This window comes from Nycticebus coucang, chromosome 15 (genome assembly GCF_027406575.1).
Source record: "Nycticebus coucang isolate mNycCou1 chromosome 15, mNycCou1.pri, whole genome shotgun sequence".
Lineage (NCBI taxonomy): Eukaryota > Metazoa > Chordata > Mammalia > Primates > Lorisidae > Nycticebus > Nycticebus coucang.
In genome coordinates this window covers 75,956,156-75,975,585 of record NC_069794.1, presented here as the reverse complement: position 1 = coordinate 75,975,585, position 19,430 = coordinate 75,956,156, and the positions used below count along the sequence as shown (strand labels likewise).

The 19,430-nt window shown below is 39.7% G+C and overlaps 1 protein-coding gene across 1 annotated transcript in view; it reads left to right on the top strand.

The window, feature by feature from the left end:
* The window catches only part of LOC128566398 (phosphatidylinositol 3,4,5-trisphosphate 3-phosphatase TPTE2-like), a 98,256-nt gene that overhangs the window by 16,701 nt on the left and 62,125 nt on the right, over nucleotides 1–19,430 (top strand). The window contains exons 5-10 of the mRNA XM_053563298.1: nucleotides 722–784; nucleotides 2,299–2,349; nucleotides 12,133–12,291; nucleotides 13,839–13,958; nucleotides 15,570–15,669; nucleotides 15,810–15,873. Of these exons, the coding sequence (XP_053419273.1) occupies nucleotides 722–784; nucleotides 2,299–2,349; nucleotides 12,133–12,291; nucleotides 13,839–13,958; nucleotides 15,570–15,669; nucleotides 15,810–15,873 (557 nt within the window). The remainder of the gene's footprint in view (nucleotides 1–721; nucleotides 785–2,298; nucleotides 2,350–12,132; nucleotides 12,292–13,838; nucleotides 13,959–15,569; nucleotides 15,670–15,809; nucleotides 15,874–19,430) is intronic.

Below are 19,430 nucleotides of genomic sequence, written 5' to 3'. Positions count from 1 at the left end.
CTCAAACTCTTGGCCTCAAGCAATCCTCTTGCCTCAGCCTCTCTGGGTAGGTGGGACTGAAGGGGTGTGCCACCACATCCAGCTACTTTTTCTATTTTTAGTAGAGACAGGGTCTTGCTCTTGCTCAGACTGGTATCAAACTCCTGAGCTCAAGCAATACACCCTCCTTGGCCTCCCAGAGTGCTAGGATTACAGGCATGAGCCACTGTGCCCAGCCTATAAAATCCTTTAAATTAAAGTATATACATTATTTCCTTAGACGTAATCCTGTTGTACTCTTAATAAACTGTTGTATTGCTTAAATTTAACTTTTGTATGCACGGGTAAAAAAAAATTTTGTGGGACTCTCTTAATGTGATATTTATCTGTGTTCTGTAATTGAACCTCCAGTATCTTGAGATATGCCCGCATATGCATTCTTTATATATTCCTTATATATAATTTTACATTATATTCTCTCTCTCACACACACACAGAAGGAGAGATTAAGAAGAAGAGAGAAATATAAAAATTCAGTGTTGAAATTATCCATGAGGAAAGAGTTTTCTGGTTAATAATTCTAAAATTCTCTCTTAAAAAAATAGATTTTCTAGGGAGCTAAGTTATGTATTTTATATTTTTTAGATTCAGGGAGTTCCTGTTGCTCAAATAAATTGATCACATCACTATTTCAGGTAGCAAACATCTAATGATATATTTTTGCATTTGTTTGTGGTTAAAGTATATCAGAGGGACTCACCGGACCCGATGAGAATGAAGCTGGTAGCCAAGACAAGGCAGATGAGTAAGTCAATTTGAAATTTGCAAACAGAGAACCTTTGATAGATCTCTTTGGGATGCCAGGACTCATATTAAGACAAGAAGGAAAAAAGACTATGGAAAGATATCAAAATTTATGGGAGGGTGGGCACACAATATTTACTTCAATTGAATTTTCAGACAATTGCTATGTTGAAAAAAATGTTCCATCTTTTCAGAAGTCAATGTTCTACTTGAAAATTTGAAAAAGGTCCATAAAATAGAGTAATTTTATTGAACGTTTCTTTCTTAACAGATGAATGTAGAATGCTACTTACTCTTAATTCATACTGGTCTTTTCTCATTTTCCCTGGATAGCCTCTGATTCCCTGTAGATTTGTAGATTTTGCTATGAGCACATGAGACTCAGAGAAAAGGTGAAAATGTTTAGCTAACTAAAAGCCTCTTCATGCTCATTGGGAATTTGTTAATGTTGATTGGTTTCTAAGTATTCTTACCTGAAGTAATTCCTGCTGCACTGTTCTGAAGGCATTTTAGCATAGATTCATTATAGTGAAACAATTCATTCTTAAAATCACTTGCATCTGAACTGCACAAATATTCAGGAGATTTTTCTTCTCCCTCTCTCTTGTCCCATTCCATAACCATTCATCAGCTTTGCCAATGTTGGAGAGAGAGAGCACTACCAAAGGGGAAATTAACTGGAACACTGTTGCAATTTGTTGGTGTCTACACAAAGATGACATAGGAAACAAAGGGGGGCAACTTAGTGAATACAAACAGTTCTTCAAATGACCCTGAATTTCCATTTTCTAGAACATTTTCATCATGAATAATCAATGAATAGTTCATTCTGCTACTTAATTAAATTTTATGACTGAATATTAGCTGAATAGTTCTGTAACAGAGCTGCCCGGGGATAGGACAAAATTTAGACAGATTGAGAAAGGGAACAATTACTTTCCTCTTCCTCTACTCCAAAAAAAAAAATAAAATAGGTTTTCTTATGTTTTATTTCCTATTCAAATTACAAAACTTCATTGCATGGATCTAGGACACATTTGCAGTAGTCCCCATGAGAAATGTTGGTGTTTCAGCCCAGGGGGATGATCTTGGCTTTGGCATCTGATCGTCTCTTGACACTCCGCAAGTCAAGTTTAAACCTCTTTAAACTTCAGATGATTCAACTGTAAACTGGCGATAATTCTAGCTATGATGTCCGTTTGCTGGGTGTTGTTTTGTAACAAATTCATAAGACAAGTAAAATTAACATCTGTATAAAATATAATAACAAAGCATAAAGTGCTTTGAAAATCATCTAAAACTTAGTGTTTTATTCACATATATTCTAGATAGAAAAGTGAAAAGAACCTTATGAAACAAAAAGGTAAAAATAATAGTTATTGGTGAAAAGTATTTTTAAATACACTTTTGAAGAATTTTTTGTTAAAATTATATTGACGAAGACCTTAGTGTTCTGTATTCCTATATGTGTTAGAGGAAATCTGTGATGAATTTTATTTTTATTTCTTTTTGCAGGGGGAAGATGAAGAAACTCTTGCGATTAATTATGTCATCTTACGCATTTGGGTATGTGAGACTCTAGAAAAGGACATATGTTAAACACATAGGGCATTTAATGTCAGTATTATTAGTGAGAAAGGATTTGAAAACAATAAAGCCGAAAGCATTTCCTCTGGTAGTATGTTGCCAAATGACCCATGTGCCCCGTTTAAGGTAATTTCATTTATCTTGGAATTTTGTTTTAAGTGGGACATTAAGACTTGCAAAGATATGGCATTTGCCTAAGACTAATAGTCACATATTAATGTGGGGTTTTTTTGCCTCTTAAAGTAAAACTAATGAAGCAATCGGGGTTCAAATTCTGTAAGTGTTTTATTAAATATTCACCTGGAATCACTTAAATTCTAGAAACATTGTATTCAAACTTCTTCTCAACATGAGAGTAAGATTTCATGCCACGCTGCAGATTTGCACAGTATAATCACTTTCTTTTGAATTCATAATATTTTTTATTAAATCATAGCTGTGTACAATAATGCAATCATGAGGTACAATGTGATAATTTTATATACAGTTTGAAATATTTTTATCGACTGGTTAACATAGCCTTCATGGCTTTTTCTTAAATATTGTGTTCAGACTTTTATATTCTACATTTAGTAAATTTCACCTTTACCCTTCTGAGATGCACCATAGGTGTGGACCCATTAATTACCCTTCATCCACCCATCCTCTCCTCTCCCCTCGCCTCCCTTGCCCCTTTCCCCATATTCTTGTGCTGAGATTGGGTTATAGTTTTCATATGAAAGCCATAAATTAGTTTCATATTAAGGCTGAGTACATTGGGTACTTTTCCTTCCATTCTTGAGATACCTTGCTAAGAAGAATATTTTCCAGCTCCATCCATGTAAACATGAAAGTGGTATAGTCCCCATCTTTCTTTACGGCTACATAATATTCCATGGTGTACATATACCACAATTTATTAATCCATTCATGAATAGATGGGCACTTGGGCTTTTTCCATGACTTAGCAATTATGAATTGGGCTGCAATAAAACATTCTAATACAAATATCTTTGTTATACTTTGATTTTTGGTCTTCTGGATATATACCTAGTAGAGGAATTATAGGATCAAATGGCAGGTCTATTTTTACATCTCTAAGTATTCTCCAAATCTCTTTCCAAAAGGAACGTATGAGTTTGTATTCCCACCAGCAATGTAGAAGTGTTCCCTTTTCTCCACATCTATGCTAACATCTCTGGTTTGGGGATTTTGTGATATGGGCTAATCTTACTGCAGTTAGATGATATCTCAAAGTAGTTTTGATTTGCATTTCTCTGATGATTAAGGATGATGAGCATTTTTTCATATGTCTGTAGGCCCTGCGCCTGTCTTCAGAGAAGTTTCTCTTCAAGTTCCTTGCCCAGCCTGAGATGGGATCACTTGCTCTATTCTTGCTAATACGTTTGAGTTCTCTGTGGATTCTGTTTATTAAAGCTTTGTCGGAGACATATCCTGCAAATATCGTCTCCCATTCTAAGGCCTGTCTGCTTGCTTTACTTACTGTGTTCTTGGCTGTGCAGAAGCTTTTTAGTTTGATCAGGTCCCAGTAGTGTATTTTTGATGCTGCTTCAATTGCATGGGGGTCCTCCTCATGAAATATTTGGCAGATCACTTCAAGATTTTTCCCTGAACTTTATTCTGGTATTTTGAGAGTTTCATGTCTTAAGTTGAAATCTTTGATCCAGTGAGAGTCTATCACAGTTAATGATGGAAGGTGTGGGTCCAGTGTCAGTCTTCTACAGGTTGCCCGCCAGTTCACCCAACACCATTTGTTAAATAGGGAATCTTTTCCCCATTGAATGTTTTTAACTGGCTTGTCAAAGATCAGATAACGGTAAGTAGCTGGGTTTATTTCTTGGTTCTCTATTCTGTTCCATACGTCTACCTCTCTGTTTTTGTGCCAATACCATGCTGTTTTGATCACTATCAAATTATAGTATACTGTGAGGTCTGGTAGCGTGATTCCTCCTGCTTTGTTTTTATTTCTGAGTAATGTCCTGGCTATTCGAGGTTTTTTTCTGACTCCATATAAAACAATGTATTATTTTTTTGAGATCTTTAAAGTATGACAAAGGATATTCCATAGGGATTGCATTAAAGTTGTATATTGCTTTGGGTAGTATAGACATTTTGACAATGTAGATTGTTCCCTGCTATGAGCATGGTATGTTTTCCCATTTCTTAACATCTTCAGCTATCTCTTTTCTTTGATTTTCATAGTTGTCTTTATAGAGATCTTTCACGTCCTTTGTCAGGTAAACTTCCAAATATTTCATCTTTGGTGCTACTGTGAATGGAATAGAGTCCTTGACTGTTTTTTTTGTTTGTTCGTTTTTGCTTTTGTAGAGACAGAGTCTCACTTTATGGCCCTCGGTAGAGTGCCGTGGCCTCACACAGCTCACAGCAACCTCCAACTCCTGGGCTTAAGCGATTCTCTTGCCTCAGCCTCCCGAGTAGCTGGGACTACAGGCGCTCGCCACAATGCCCGGCTATTTTTTGGTTACAGTTTGACCAGGGCCGGGCTTGAACCTGCCACCTTCAGTATATGGGGCCGGCGCCCTACCGACCGAGCCACAGGCGCTGCCCCCTTGACTGTTTTTTCAGGTTGGCTATTGTTGCTATATATAAAGGCTACAGATTTTTGAGTGTTGATTTTGTAACCTGAGACATTGCTGTATTCCTTGATCACTTCTAAGAGTTTTGTAGTAGAATCCCTGGTATATTCCAGATATACAATCATATCATCTGCGAAGAGTGGAAGTTTGATCTCTTCTGACCCTATATGGATACCCTTGATTGCCTTTTCTTCCCTAATTGCAATGGCTAAAACTTCCATCATAATGTTAAAGAGCAGTGAAGACAATGGACAACATTGCCTGGGTCCTGATCTGAATGGAAATTATTTCAGTTTAACTCCATTCAATACCATATTAGCTGTGGGTTTGCTGTAGATGGCCTCTATCAACTTAAGAAATGTCCCTTCTATACCAATTTTCTTAAGAGTTCTGATCATGAAGGGATGCTGGATATTATCAAAAGCTTTTTCTGCATCAATTGAGAGAATCGTATGGTCATTGCTTTTTGTTTATGTGCTGAATTATATTTATAGATTTACGTATATTGAACCAGCCTTGAGACTGTGGGATAAAACCCACTTGGTCATGGTGTATTATTTGTTTCACTCTGGATTCTGTTTGCTAGGATCTTGTTGAATATTTTGCATCAATATTCATTAGTGATATTGGTCTATAATTTTCTTTTCTTGTTGGGTCTTTTCCTGGTTTAGGGATCAAGGTGATGTTTGCTTCATAGAATGTGTTGCGTAGTATTCCTTCTTTTTCTGTATTTTGGAAAAGTTTGAGCAATATAGGTACTAGTTCCTCTTTAAAGGTTTGGTAGAATTCTGATGTGAAGCCATCTGGTCCCGGGCTCCTCTTTATAGGGAGATTTTGTATGGTTGATGCTATTTCAGAACTTGATATAGATCTGTTCAACATTTCCACTTTATTCTGGCTAAGTGTTGGGAGGTGGCATGCTTCCAGTTATTCATTGATTTCCTTTAGATTTTCTTATTTCTGAGAACAAAATTTCTTGTAGTATTCATTAGGGATTTTTTGAATTTCTGAGGAGTCTGTTGTTATTTTGTCTTTACCATTTGTGATTGATGAAATTAGAGATTTTACTCTTTTTTTTTTTCCTGGTTAGGTTAGCCAAAGGTTTATCTATTTTATTGACCTTTTCAAAAAACCAACTTTTTGATTTATTGATCTGTTGTATAATTCTTATGTTTTCAATTTTATTTAATTCTGCTCTGATTTTGGTCATTTCTTTTCTTGTACTGGGTTTGGGATTGGCATGTTCTTCCTTTTCATTTGCTTGAGATGTCCCATTAAGTTGTTAACTTCCTCTCTTTCCATTCTCTTAAGGAAGGCTTGCAGTACTATAAATTTCCCTCTTAGGACTGCCTTTGTGGTATCCCAGAGGTTCTGATAATTCATGTCTTCATTGTCGTTTTCTTCCAAAAATTTGTTAATTTCATTCTTAATCTCATCTATGACCTAGCTATCATTCAGCATGAGGTTATTTAGTTTCCATGTTTTTGTATGAGTATACAGATTCTTCTTGTTTCTGAGTTCCACTTTTATTCCATGATGGTCCAAGAAGATGTAAGGAATAATTTCTACTCTTTTAAATTTGCTGAGGTTAGATTTGTGACCTAAAATGTGATTGATTTTGGAGTATGTTCCATAGGCTGATGAGAAGAATGTGCATTCAGTCTTGTTAGGATGAATTATTCTGTAGATGTCTGTTAAATCCAAACATTGAATAGTTAAATTTAGATCTAAAATTTCTTTGCTTAGCTTCTTATTGGAGGATCTATCCAAAACCACTAAAGGGGTGTTAAAATCTCTGACTACTATGGAGCTTATAGGGATGGAGCTGGATGGAAATCAACTTGCTCATGTCCGTTAGAGTTTCTCTTATAAATTGAGGTGCATTTTGGTCGGGTGGATAAATATTAATAATTGAAATCTCATCATATTGAGTATTGCCCTTAACAAATATGTAGTGACCATCCTTATCTTTCCTTACTTTTGTTGGTTTAAAGACTATTGTATCTGCAAATACAATTGCAACACCTGCCTTTTTCTGTTTTCCATCTGCCTGGAATATAGATGACCATCCCTTCACCCTGAGTCTATATTTATCTTTTAAGATAAGAGGAGATTCTTGTATGCAGCAGATATCTGGTCTGAGTTAATGTATCCAGTCAGCCAACCTGTGCCTCTTTAGAGGACAATTTAAGCCATTCACATTAATTGAGAGTATCGATAGGCCTGGTAGAATTTTGGGTATCAAGTTTTTCGAAAGACCAGTGGACATTTTTAATCCTTTTGCCACTGTGCAAGTTGGAATTTGATCAGAAGTTTCAGAGTGAGTTTACTTTTATGGTGGAGAATGGTGCTGGTCATTATGGAGGATATGTCTGAAGATATCCTGGAGAGCTGGTTTAGTTATGGCAAATTGCTTCAACATGTGAATGTCACTAAAATATTTAATTTCTCCATCGTAAATGAAACTCAGTTTAGCTGGATTCAGGATCCTGAGTTTGTTTTAGGAGATTAAAATTTGATGACCACCCTCTTCTAGCTTGAAAGGTTTCAGCAGAGAGATCTGCAGTCATTCTAATATTCTTCCCCTTGTAGGTTATTGTACTTTTATGTCTGGCTGCCTTCAGGATTTTCTCCTTCCTATTAACTTTAGTGAAGTTAATTATGCTGTGCCTGGGGGATGTCTTATTCGGGTAGAGTCATGCTGGGTTCTGAAACTGCCTGCTATCTGGATTTCAGGATCTCTTGGCATGTCTGGAAAGTTCTCTTTCATAATCTCCTGAGGAAGAGCCTCTGTGCTTTGTGAAGCTACTTCATCACCTTCAGGGATCCCTATAAGGCAAATATTAGTTGTCTTTGAATTATCCCAGAGCTCTCTGAGAGAATGATCTGTTTTTGCTGTCCACTTCTCTTCCTCTTTGAGCATTTGGGATTGTTCAAAAGCTTTGTGTTCAATGTTGGAAATCCTTTCTTCTGCCTGTTCCATTCTGTTCCTGAGGGATTCTACCATATTTCTCATATCATGTAAGGCTGCAACTTCTTTTCTCAATGTGTCTAAATCTTTGATAATTTTGTCTTTGAATTCATTGAATTCTTGAGACATCTTCTGAATTAATCCTACAATTTCTAAATCCATATTTACTTCCATTCTGTTGATCTTATTTGCAATCCAAATTCTAAATTTGATTTTGGACATCTCAGCCATTTGTTTGTGAGTGGGATCCTCTGGTTTGGCTGGTTTGTCATTCCTTCGGGGAGTTGAACTGTTCTGGTTATTCATGTTGCCAGAGGTTTTTTGCTGATTCTGCCGCATGATTGTTTTTCAGTGTTTACCTAGATAAGCAGGTAAGGTGAAATTGGATTGGAGACTTCTGGGGTGGTGGTTGACCAGCCCTTCACCTAGGAACTGGGACTGTTCACTGCAGCTTTTCCTCTATAACTTTGCAAAAGGCTTGTACAGTACTACAGTCTGTGACTTTAGAGGCCTGCTTGGTGTGGTGGGGGTAGGTGGTTCTGTCTTGTATTCAGCCGATCTCTGTCCAGTCCTAGTGAATAAATGACTCTGGATTGCAGTCTCAGATTTGGAGAAACACAAGCAACTAGGTCATCACTTCCCCCACCAGTAATACCTGGAAGAGGACAATAAAACCTTCCCACTACAGAAAAACTGGGTACCACCTTGGCAGGTCCTCAGGTGATTTGTCCAGTTCAAGAATTCCAAACCAATTGTCCCAAACAGCACCCACTCTCTAGCTGGAGAGTTCAAAGATCTCCAGCAACTAGACATTAGGTGAGTACTGGTAGCTCAAGTGTGGTTTGAGTGCCTCTGGTGCTCCAAGGAGTCAGAAAGGTCCATCCAGTAGGATATTTGGAGCAAGGGGGTTGATGCCTCTTTCCCCACCTTGCTCACCCTTCACCACCAGACTCTGGTCACCCCAGTCTCTGGTAGCCCCACCAGTAGTCTCTGTTAACCCAGTTTTGATGGCCCAGTTTTGTCCAAAAAGCAAATGTGCCAAGGCTATGTGCCTGCCAGAGTCAAAATAAGGACACTGCCTCCTCCTTCGCATGGATACCACAGTCTGTCACCATACAGCAGGGGAAACTGAGGTCCGCCTGCCTCAGATGCTCAATGGCAGCTGAAGAAAGTTCCACCTGAGCTCAATCTAAACTTGAGGATATCCAGACAGCAAAAGAATTTCTCCCTCAGCAAGTGCACCTTTGTTGCCACTGTTCTGCAGCTCTGGTATCCCTACAGGGTGAAGTCTGGTTCCCTCTGGCAGGCAATAGAGTTGGGGAGATGACTTTCCAGAATTATACCCCAGCAGGATCACTCTATTAATGCTGATGTTGGGTGGGAGGTGTCTACTCTTGGGTTCATGCACCTCAGGAGTTTCCGAGCCTCCACCGGCAGTGCAGAAACCCAAGCCTCTGTCTGCTGCTGAGATACACTTTACCTGGGCCAAGTCAGTCACCTTTCCCTCTATGTCTTTCTGTACAGTTACTGGATTCACAGATGCAGCACAGCTGTACTGCTTCTGTCTATGCAATGCCCGATCCTAGCCAAGAAGTGCAGACAATCTGTTTTCTGCAGGGGTTGGACTTCTAGACTGCCAGGCCAGCGGGGAGGGGTAGGCAGGAAGTTCAAGGTGGCAGGGAAAATATTTGTTCAAACTTCCTACCAGACAAGGGAATTTCTGGGCTTACAGCAGGGGCTCGCTGGACAAGGAGTCCCAACTTCCAGCAATTCCCTCCTGTGGGGTGAGGAAGTAGAGCCTCAGTTCATCGCTCATTAGCAGAAATCACACAGCAAGCAAGCAACTCTCTTAGGTGACGGGATAGCCACACAACCTCTTTGGGATAAGATCTGTACCCGAAATTAGTTTCTTTGGAGTCGAGACTTGCCCCAGCAGGGAAGATGAGCAATTATCTATCTCATCTCTCAGCTTGGCTCCCTTCCTTCAGCTTTGTTGGGTTCTTTCTGGCAGTTATCTCTCCCTCTGGACTGGAGCTTCTGTTGAGAGATGGCTCCAGCCAGCCATCACCCCCATTCTCCCTTGTTCTTATTGAATGTGAAAATTGGAGTTAGGGAAAGTAGCTGACCTGAAGATTTAGCAAAACCCAAAACACACTGAAACCAAATGAGCAAATAAACAGATAAAAAGGCTACCATACACACAAGCCCACAGATGCATGAACAATCAGAAACACAAATATACAGACAAAAACTACAACAAAAATAATGATATAAAATAATTGGAAAAAAACTCTAAAAATCTGATCTAGCACTCTAAGCAACTATAAGAAGAGAAGAATAGGAAGAAAGAAAGGAAAGAAATAGTATTAATAAAAAATTTTAAAAAGAGGAAAAAAATTAACAATAATTCCTCCAATAAAAGGATGAAAAAAAGAGAGAAAAAAAAAGAAATAAAAAGGCACCAACTAAAAAAATATTATTCTTGTGTGTATATATATGTATGGTGTAGGGGTCAAGTTTAGTAGGAATGTATTTATATTGCAATATATTTTCTGGACATCAGGTAGTGCTGTGAGTTGGTCCCAGGCTTATACCTGATTCATAGTTTACATTGTTACCACGGTAACCACCATACCTGGCCTGTAGCCATTTTTAAGTTTCAATATATGTCTGTTTCCTAACTGTTGCCTAACTTCAGCTGTTCTGTTCCAGATGGCCCCCCTATCTGACCTCAAAACTCTGTGCAGGATTCCATGCTTCACAAATCTTTCCACTCAGCTCCCAGATTCTCCGGGAACTGGGAACTGGTATTGTCTGTGTGGGAGGGGCTGTTTGCCAATGGCTGCTGCTTCAGTGGCGCTAGTGCTGAGACCTTTCAGTATGTTTCCGTGGCTCAGAATCTCATTTTTGAGTCCAGCAACCCGCCAGTTCACTGCACACCCCAAACTGCTAATCCACACCAATATTCCCTGCCTGGAATGGTCCGGTCTATTCAATCACACCTGTTGTTCCTAGAAAAGGTGTCCGCCATTTCTGACATTCAAAATGTATGTTTCCTGTGGGATCCTTTCCCCTTAATTTTCTATCAGGCTGCCTAGCCCCTGCAGCTCTGAACGGCTCCCCTTTCTGGTCACCAAACTCCGCTCAGAAATCCACACTGCATTGAAATTTTCATCAAATACCTAGGTTTCCCCATGAAATGGGAACTGCAGACCTCTGTGGGAGAGGGGCTGGCTGCCACCACCAGCCGCTGGCACAGTAGGGGAAATTTCTACAGCAGAGTCCATGGCCTTGGATTAGACCTCAAAAACAGCAATCCACCAATTCGCTGCACAACTCTAGCTGCCTATCCGCATGAATATTCCACAAGGGTAAAATATCTAGAGCCGCCTCGCTCTCACCTGATGATTTGAGAGAGATAGGCTAAGCATCCATCCTGTCTGCCATCATGCTCTGTCTCCGATTCACAATATTTTAATTTCAGTTGCAATTATAAAAAAGTACTTGGAAGACTGATACATCTTTATAGATTATGCAAAGAGATAAGCAATTTATGAAGAATGTGTTTAGACTATGTAAGAGAAAGCCTCAGGAGGCACTTTAGAGTTTAATAATGTAACTATTTAAGACACTGAGGTCTTTCTCATGTGCCCATGACTTTGCCAGACACACCTATGAATTTGCTCACATACTTGTTGAAAATCTCACTCATGAAAAGATCTTACTGATCAAAGTGGTCTTTTAAGGGCTTATGTTAGTCATGCCCTCTTTTGTTTCTTATTATTAAATTGTTAAGAATTATCCAGATTAATGAGGTTTTCTTTATTATGAGAAATTGGTATAAACTCCTCCTGAAATTCTCAAATCTTAAGAAGCATTTACAAACAGGCATATGAAATTCTAATTCAGATTTCCTGTTCTATCTTGGAGTGTTAGTCAGATGTGACTGCTATTAAAGAGTATGATAACGTATTTGGAAGTGGTTTGATGGGACTTTGATTTGCTAACAACTGCTGCTTCTGTTGGGTGAAAACTGAATGATTTTTCTGTGATTCTAAGGCAATACAGTTTTTTCCAGCCACTGAAAAGTTTAATGCTAAATGACATTTTGGTAGCTGCTCATTGGCCTAAATATATTCTAACAATAGGGGCAAAAGCACCTTTATCTTTATTCTCACTCTTTATTTATTGCAGACTATTTGGAGCTCTGCTTATCTTATTGGATGTGGCTCTCGTACTTACAGACCTAATGTTTAAGAATCAAGTTTCCATCCCTATGGAATGTCGCTTTGTTTCTATGGGCATTGCTGTATTTTTTTTTGTCGACTTATTAGCTCGAACATTCGTAGAAGGGTAAGTTTGAATACTTTTCAACACACAAAGACATTTTGTACTGTTATAAAAAGCATCTCAAAATGACCTGCTAATTGCAGGTCAACCCAGCCAAATGTGTCCCTCTATCAAAATAATTTTCTGTGGTTGGGCACAGTGGCTCATGCCTGTAATCCCAGCACTCTGGGAGGCCGAGGCAGGTGAATTGCCTGAGCTTATGAGCTTGAGACCAGATCTAAGCTAGAGCAAGACCTTGTCTCTAAAAGTAGCTGGGCCTTGTGGTGGGCACCTGTAGTCCCAGTTACTCGGGTGGCTGAAGCAAGAGAATCACTTGAGCCCAAGAGTCTGAGGTTGCTGTGAACTATGACACCATGACACTCGACCAGGGGCAACAAAGTGAAACTCTGTCTCAAAATAAATAAATGTTCCTCAAAAGTGTGGTCCACGGTAAGCAATAATTCAAATCCCAATTTTTCCTAGACTGTGCTTTCATAGTATAATTGTTGCAAATGTCCCTCAAGTCTCTAACAGTGTATGTGTATTCTTGGTGGTTCCTCTGATACATGAAGTTTCAAGGGATTTCACAAAGAGGCCAGGATGCCGATGTGTCTACATGCACATCATGATGAGGAACATGCATGAATTAATTACTTGATGAATTAATACGTTCACTAAGAATAATCATCCCCTCCTCAGTGCAAATTGAAACTTGCATTAAGGAGCAGACATCTGAGGCAAGCTCACACCATCAGTGAGACTTGACAAGGAGGCAGCAGCTGATTTCCTCTGCTTGCCAACTTTCTGAGAAAGTGGGGGGTGGCAAACCCTGGGGCTGGACAGCTGTGGGAGTCAGGAGCTAGGTTCCCCAGCCTCACTTCCTCCAAGGCACCTCAGAAGGCAGTTTGTTTCCTTTCCTACTGATTTTCTGTCCTCTTGCCATGAGCCAAGGACAGTTACCCACTGTCAGCTCACAGCCTGAAAGGGGTTGCTCTAGACTTGGAAGCAGCATTTCCTGAAGGCCTAGTGCCTATATCTAAAGGAGCCAGTGTTGGAGGAGGGCATGGTGGATAAAAGTCCACCTCTGCCCAGGGAAGGCTATATCAAACTATCAGAATTCCATTATGGGTACAAAGCCAAACCGTGAATTTGCTGGCTAAAATAGTGGTCCTTTCTCCCTCTCATAAACTCCCTTAAACAATGCTCTGCTCCAGCTGCTGTAGGGCTGTGACATAGTTGGCTTCCATTACCCAGTAGTACTGCCCAACATCCCATCTACATGAGGACAAGATCTGCCTCTTGCTCAGTGGTTTGGCTGTATGTCTTACTATAATTTCTAGATGGATGCTTTTGTCATTAACTATATGTATCAAATGCTGAATACAAATTTACTATTTGAAAACTTTCTGTTAATGTTACATTATTTCTTTTAGCTTAATCTGGAAAATGCATTTTTAATTATTCATTAAAGTAGAATTCTTACTGGAGATGAGTCGAGTAATTAATGGTCTTAAAAATATTTCTATTTCTTCTTGGGGGGGATGAACTTATATTTACTTTTTATGTTACAGAAAACAGCGTTATTTTACTGACCTCTTTAAAATCTTGGATGGTTTCATTATAGTCACGATTCTCGTAATTGACATCTTTTACATTGCTCAGGACACCAAATCCATCAGATACATCCCCAGGTATGAAACATGTAACTTAACTCTCCACGTTTTTCTCTTTTTTGCATTTGCCATGGCTTTTACTCTACAGAATATTTTTAATCGAATATTCTCATTCTGATTCTATACCAGATAGGCTACTTTTTCATGGCTTTTATTCTATAGAATCTTTTTGGTTGAATATTCCAATTATGTACCAAATAGGCTACTTAAAAACGAAATGTTTGGATCAATTTCCACATACTTTGAAACTAAAAGACTGTGGTGTTTAAGGGGCAGTGGGGAATTTATATAAAAGTTATGGTTAGTTGGATAGAAAATGAAGTATACAAAGAGGTATACAAAGGTGGGCACTTCACCTCTTCTACTAACTTATACAAAATTTCCATTGGTGATTCAATCACAAATTCCTTACACATGAAGTTCTATCTGAGTGTTTCCTGTAGCCAAGAGAGTATTAATTTGAGCATATACAAAATTTCAGTGATTCAGTCATGATTTTCAAAAACATACCAAATAGAAAACCAGGTGGTGACATGGATATCAATGTAGCAGTAGAGTTTTACAGTCTACTTGTGGTAAAATTGAAGAAAGTCAAGGCAAAGTTAGAACTCTTAGGGATCAGGAAACTAAAAGGTGTAGGAGACAGTGATGGCATTCTCTCCCTCTCTTATTCTTTTTTACTATGAAAATGAGGAAAACTGAAGACAAAACCGAAACTGGGATATAAATGTTGGGTGGCTCATTGACCTTATTCATGAGTCAAATAGCTGGATTCTCTGTACCTTCATTTCCCAGGACCACAATTCAGGTCCTCAACTAAACATTTTAGGTAATAAGTTTGGGGGGTTGTTTGAAAATAACTTAAGCCAATATAGTATGCTGACCAGCAACCTCAGCATTACTTGAAAGTTTTCTAAAAATGTAACAAGAAAAATGCCCCAGGTTCAACCCCAGACCCACTGAATCAATATCTCTGAGACCTAGCAATCTAGAGTGTATTAACCTTTTCCAGATGACTCTTATTTTGGCATGCTGAAGTTAGAGAAGCACTAGTCCAGTCCATCAGTTCTCTGCTGTGGAATTTCTGATGGTAGGACAGACACCAGCTAGCCCACTTGGGAAGTATCTCAATCTGCTGCCTACCTGAAATGCATTAGCAGCTGTAGTGACCCTGTTACTAATCATTGTAAAGCTGAACAAGGACCTTCCATTTATTTTGATGGGGACAAATTACAAATGCTGGTCTTACACCAGAAAAGGCAGATTTATACATTCCAAGTGTCTATTGTATTACTATTTCTCTAGACTAGAACTTTTCAATTTTAGCATTATTGACATTTTAGGCCAGATAATTCTTTCTTATGAAGTTGTGTGGAAGAGGACTATTTATTGTATGTTGTTTAGCAGCATTCCTGGCTACTGTCCTCTAGATGTAAATAGCACCACCCTCCTCATACACCCAGACAGCAGTTGTGATAACCAACATGCCTCTGGATGTTGCCATATATCCCCTAGTCAGAAGAAGCAGGGATCATTGCCCCTGGTTAGCAACCACTGCTTTAGACTTAGTCCATATTGAAAAAAATCTCATTTCTCAAGCAAAAACAGATCTCTTAAATTTTCTGTTAGGTGGCCAGTTCTATTACGACCACTGTGGATTGTAGTTATGATACGAGCATTTTATCAAACTTGGAAAAAGAAACCTGAAGAGAAGCTGGTCAAAAGGACAGTAAGTAGTCAAAATATGTTTATAGTTCAGAAAAATGTTTTATGTTTTGTAACATACTGTCAAGTGTTGATATATATGCCAAATATCTTTTTATTTTTATCTTGATTTATGTTTTACAAATAAATGTTTTTAACTGTCAGATATCAGGAAACAAAACTCAACATACAAAAGAAGAATTCGACCTCGATCTGACTTATATTACTGGTATGTGAAGCTAAATACTCATTTACTTGTATCAACTTCATTTTTTACTTGTAATTGTATTTTGACTTCATTTTTTGACTTGTATAAGCAATGTTCTTTCAAGGTATGTTTTATGCCAGAAGATATATATATGTATAGATATATAGATATAGATATAGATATATACCACTATGGCAGTGAGACATACTTTTAGCTTAACTGTTGCAATGGAAAATATTCATGTCATCTCAAATCAGGGGTACTTGGTCTTAGCACCGGAAGTAGAATGGATTTTTGGCTGATCATTTGAGTTCATAAAGTATTACCTTCTTCCAGTACTGATCCTGCATCACAAGGATATCGGAGAGATCTCTTCTCTTATTACAAGCCCAGAGAATGAGGTTACTACTTTGCAGATTGCAGATTCCCTGAGTCAGGGGTCCTGTGTGGAGTCAGAGTGCTGAGAAGCACCCTGGATGTGCCCACCATCATTTGTGCTTAAAACTCTCAGATGCTCTTTGGCATTTAAGATATGAAATAAAGGGCGGCGCTTGTGGCTGAAAGGAGTAGGGTGCTGGCCCCATATGCTAGAGGTGGTGGGTTCAAACCCAACACTGGCCAAAAATTATAAAAAAAAAAAAAAGTACAGAAAAAGATATGAAATAAATTACAACCACAGGAGATATTTATACTGATGCCAACCTTATACTGATGCCAACCCAATTATGTGGCACATGGCTGCAACCAATTGAGTTTTTAAAACATCATAATGAGGGTGGGCAGAGGCAAGATGGCCAACTAGAGCCAGTTTTCCACAGAGGCTCCCATCCAGAAAGAGAATTAAAGGACAGACGTTTAGCAAGTAAGCTGATGGTTTGGAGCTGAGCCAAGAGAGAAGGTTGAAGAATGCACATCGACCCTGCTGAGGCAAGCTGCAACCCCAAGGATACAACCAATACAAAATCTATCTCCAAGTGACGGGTGTCCCTTCCCCTGAGAACAGCTCACAGTATACTTTCTACAAACAAACAAGCAGCAAACATCCTCCCATTTTATCCCATGGGAGAGACCCTCTAAAATCTGGACCTCCTTCCCCTACTAGGGTGCCATGGCCCTCTCCTTCCAGGCATAAAACTATATAAAACCGTACATATTCTCTTATCTGCAATTCTTAAGTCTCAGTACTCCCCTCCACTCTCACCCGGAGGTCTGGAAGCCTGTCCCCAATGGAGTCTGGAATTTTGGGAATTTTCTCCAGAGGTGTGGACAGGGCATAGGCTGTTGCAGGTGTGTGCTGATTCTGTGGGATGGGTTGAGGAGAAGATGGTGGACTGAAGGAACTGTGTGGGACAGGAAGAGGTGGTGCCCCATGGCACAGAGCAGCAGCAGCAGGAACAATAGGGCTCACACCCCTGGCGATATTTTGGAGAAACACTCCCTGTCTCTCTGGGCAACCAGAGAAAGCCAGGCATCTTCTTTGGTGGCAGACACTGGTGAAATAGATCTAGGATGGTAATGCAGGCCCCATGAGTAAAGGGTATGCCTGAGGCAGTACCGGCCTGGGTGGGGTATGGTGGGGACAGAGAATAGAAGATGTGTGCGCAGAGATGGCATACTCCCAGGTTGGGGCTGAGCCGAGACTGTTTAAGTGAGCCTAAGAAGGACCTGGCCCTCAGGGGATCAGAGATGAGACAAAGGGAGGTGGGCAGAAGCTGGAACTCAGAGCTGAGTGTGAGCTCTAACTGCACCAGCCCCAACACAGACTGAAGCAGAGACAGACACACCAGCTCCAGGGACTGGCACACACTGGGGCTAAGTTGCAGTTTCAGTGAACTCAAACAGCACCTGGTCCACAGGGGAATATAGCCAGGACAGAATCATAAATTTGGCAAAAATATAAGTTTCAGCAACATCATTCAGAAGTGGGGCTGGAACTGAGTGAAGTGCCCCAGCTTCCATTAACCACCTGAGGTCGTCAGGCCTCAGTTCCCCCTGTCAGATGGTGGCAGAGTGTGGAGGCCTGGCCAAGAAGACATAGATCTCCCTGTAACTCAGCAGGTGTAAATGCCTGGAGCATCTGCTCTTTGGAGGGAACTGGGTCACAGCCATGCAGGGCTACCAGTGACTGGGAGTGACAGAGCTGCAAGGTGGGAAAAGAGGCATTAAACTTCCCAGACTAATACACTTGCCATGGGTCCTTCTGACTCCATGGAGCACCATAATAAATCATACTTGAGCTGCCAGCAGATGCCTGCTATCTAGCTGCCGGAGACATTTTGAACTCTCCCACTTGAGACGGAGTGCTGACTGGACCAATCACCCAAGAACTATATGCAAAGTTGTACCCTGGGTGTGTGGTTGTGGGAAGGTTTGATTTTCCTTTTCCAGTTGTTGCCCATGAGAGGCAGGATGACTTAATTGCTGATATTTCTCCACAGTTGAGACTTCAACCCAGAGTAACTGATTCACTAGGGTAGTACAGAGACCAGCTGAAAAAAAGACAGAGCCACTTAGCCCCACCACACCAAATTACGTCCCCAGTGTCTCAGGCCATAGCACTGTATGGGTCTTTTGCAAAGTTCTAGGGAAAGATGTACAGACACGAGTCCTAGCTCTGGGGAAAATGGCTGGTTAATCACTACTCCAGGAGACCATCAACCCAACATCACCTTATCTGCTCATCTAGCCAAATGGTGTAAAATAATCATGGGGTGGAATCAGCAGAAAAACTCCAGTAACATGAATAACCAGGGTAGATCAACACCCCCAACAAATTATACAACTGAAGATCCCATTCATAAACAAATGGCTGAGATGTCAGAAATCAAATTCAGAATCTGGGTTGCAAATAAGATTACTAGAATGGAGGTAAAGTTGGAATTAGAAATTCAAGGAACATTTCAAAAGTTGTCTCAAGAATTCAATGAATTCAAGGACAAAATCACCAAAGATTTTGCACATTGAGATAAGAATTTGCAGCCCTCAAAGATCTGAGAAATACAGTGGAATCCCTCAGAAACAGAATGGAGCAAGCAAAAGAAAGGATTTCTGACACTGAAGACAAAGCTTCTGAACACTCCGGATCATCCTCTCAGAGAGCTCTGGGATGATTTGAAGAAAACTAATATTCACCTTATAGAAATCCCCGAAGGTGACTAAGTTGCTTCATAAGGCACAGAGGCTCTTCTTTATGAGATTATGAAGGAGAACTTTCCAGATAGGCCAAGAGATTCTGAAATTCAGATAGCAGACTATTTCAGAATACTGGCACAATTCAACTGAAATAAGACACCATCCAGGCACGTCATAATTAACTTCACTAAAGTTAACATGAAGAAATTCTGAAAACAGCAAGATGTAAGAAGACCATTAACTACAAGGGGAAGAATACTAGAATGACTGCAGATCTCTCTGCTGAAACCTTTTCAAGCTAGAAGAGGGTGGTCATCAACTTTTAATCTCCCTAAAACAAAAAAACACTTTCAACCCAGGATCCTGTACCCTGAAAAACTGAGTCATTTATGATGGAGGAATTACTTTAATGAAATTCACATGTTGAAGAAATTTGACATGACTAA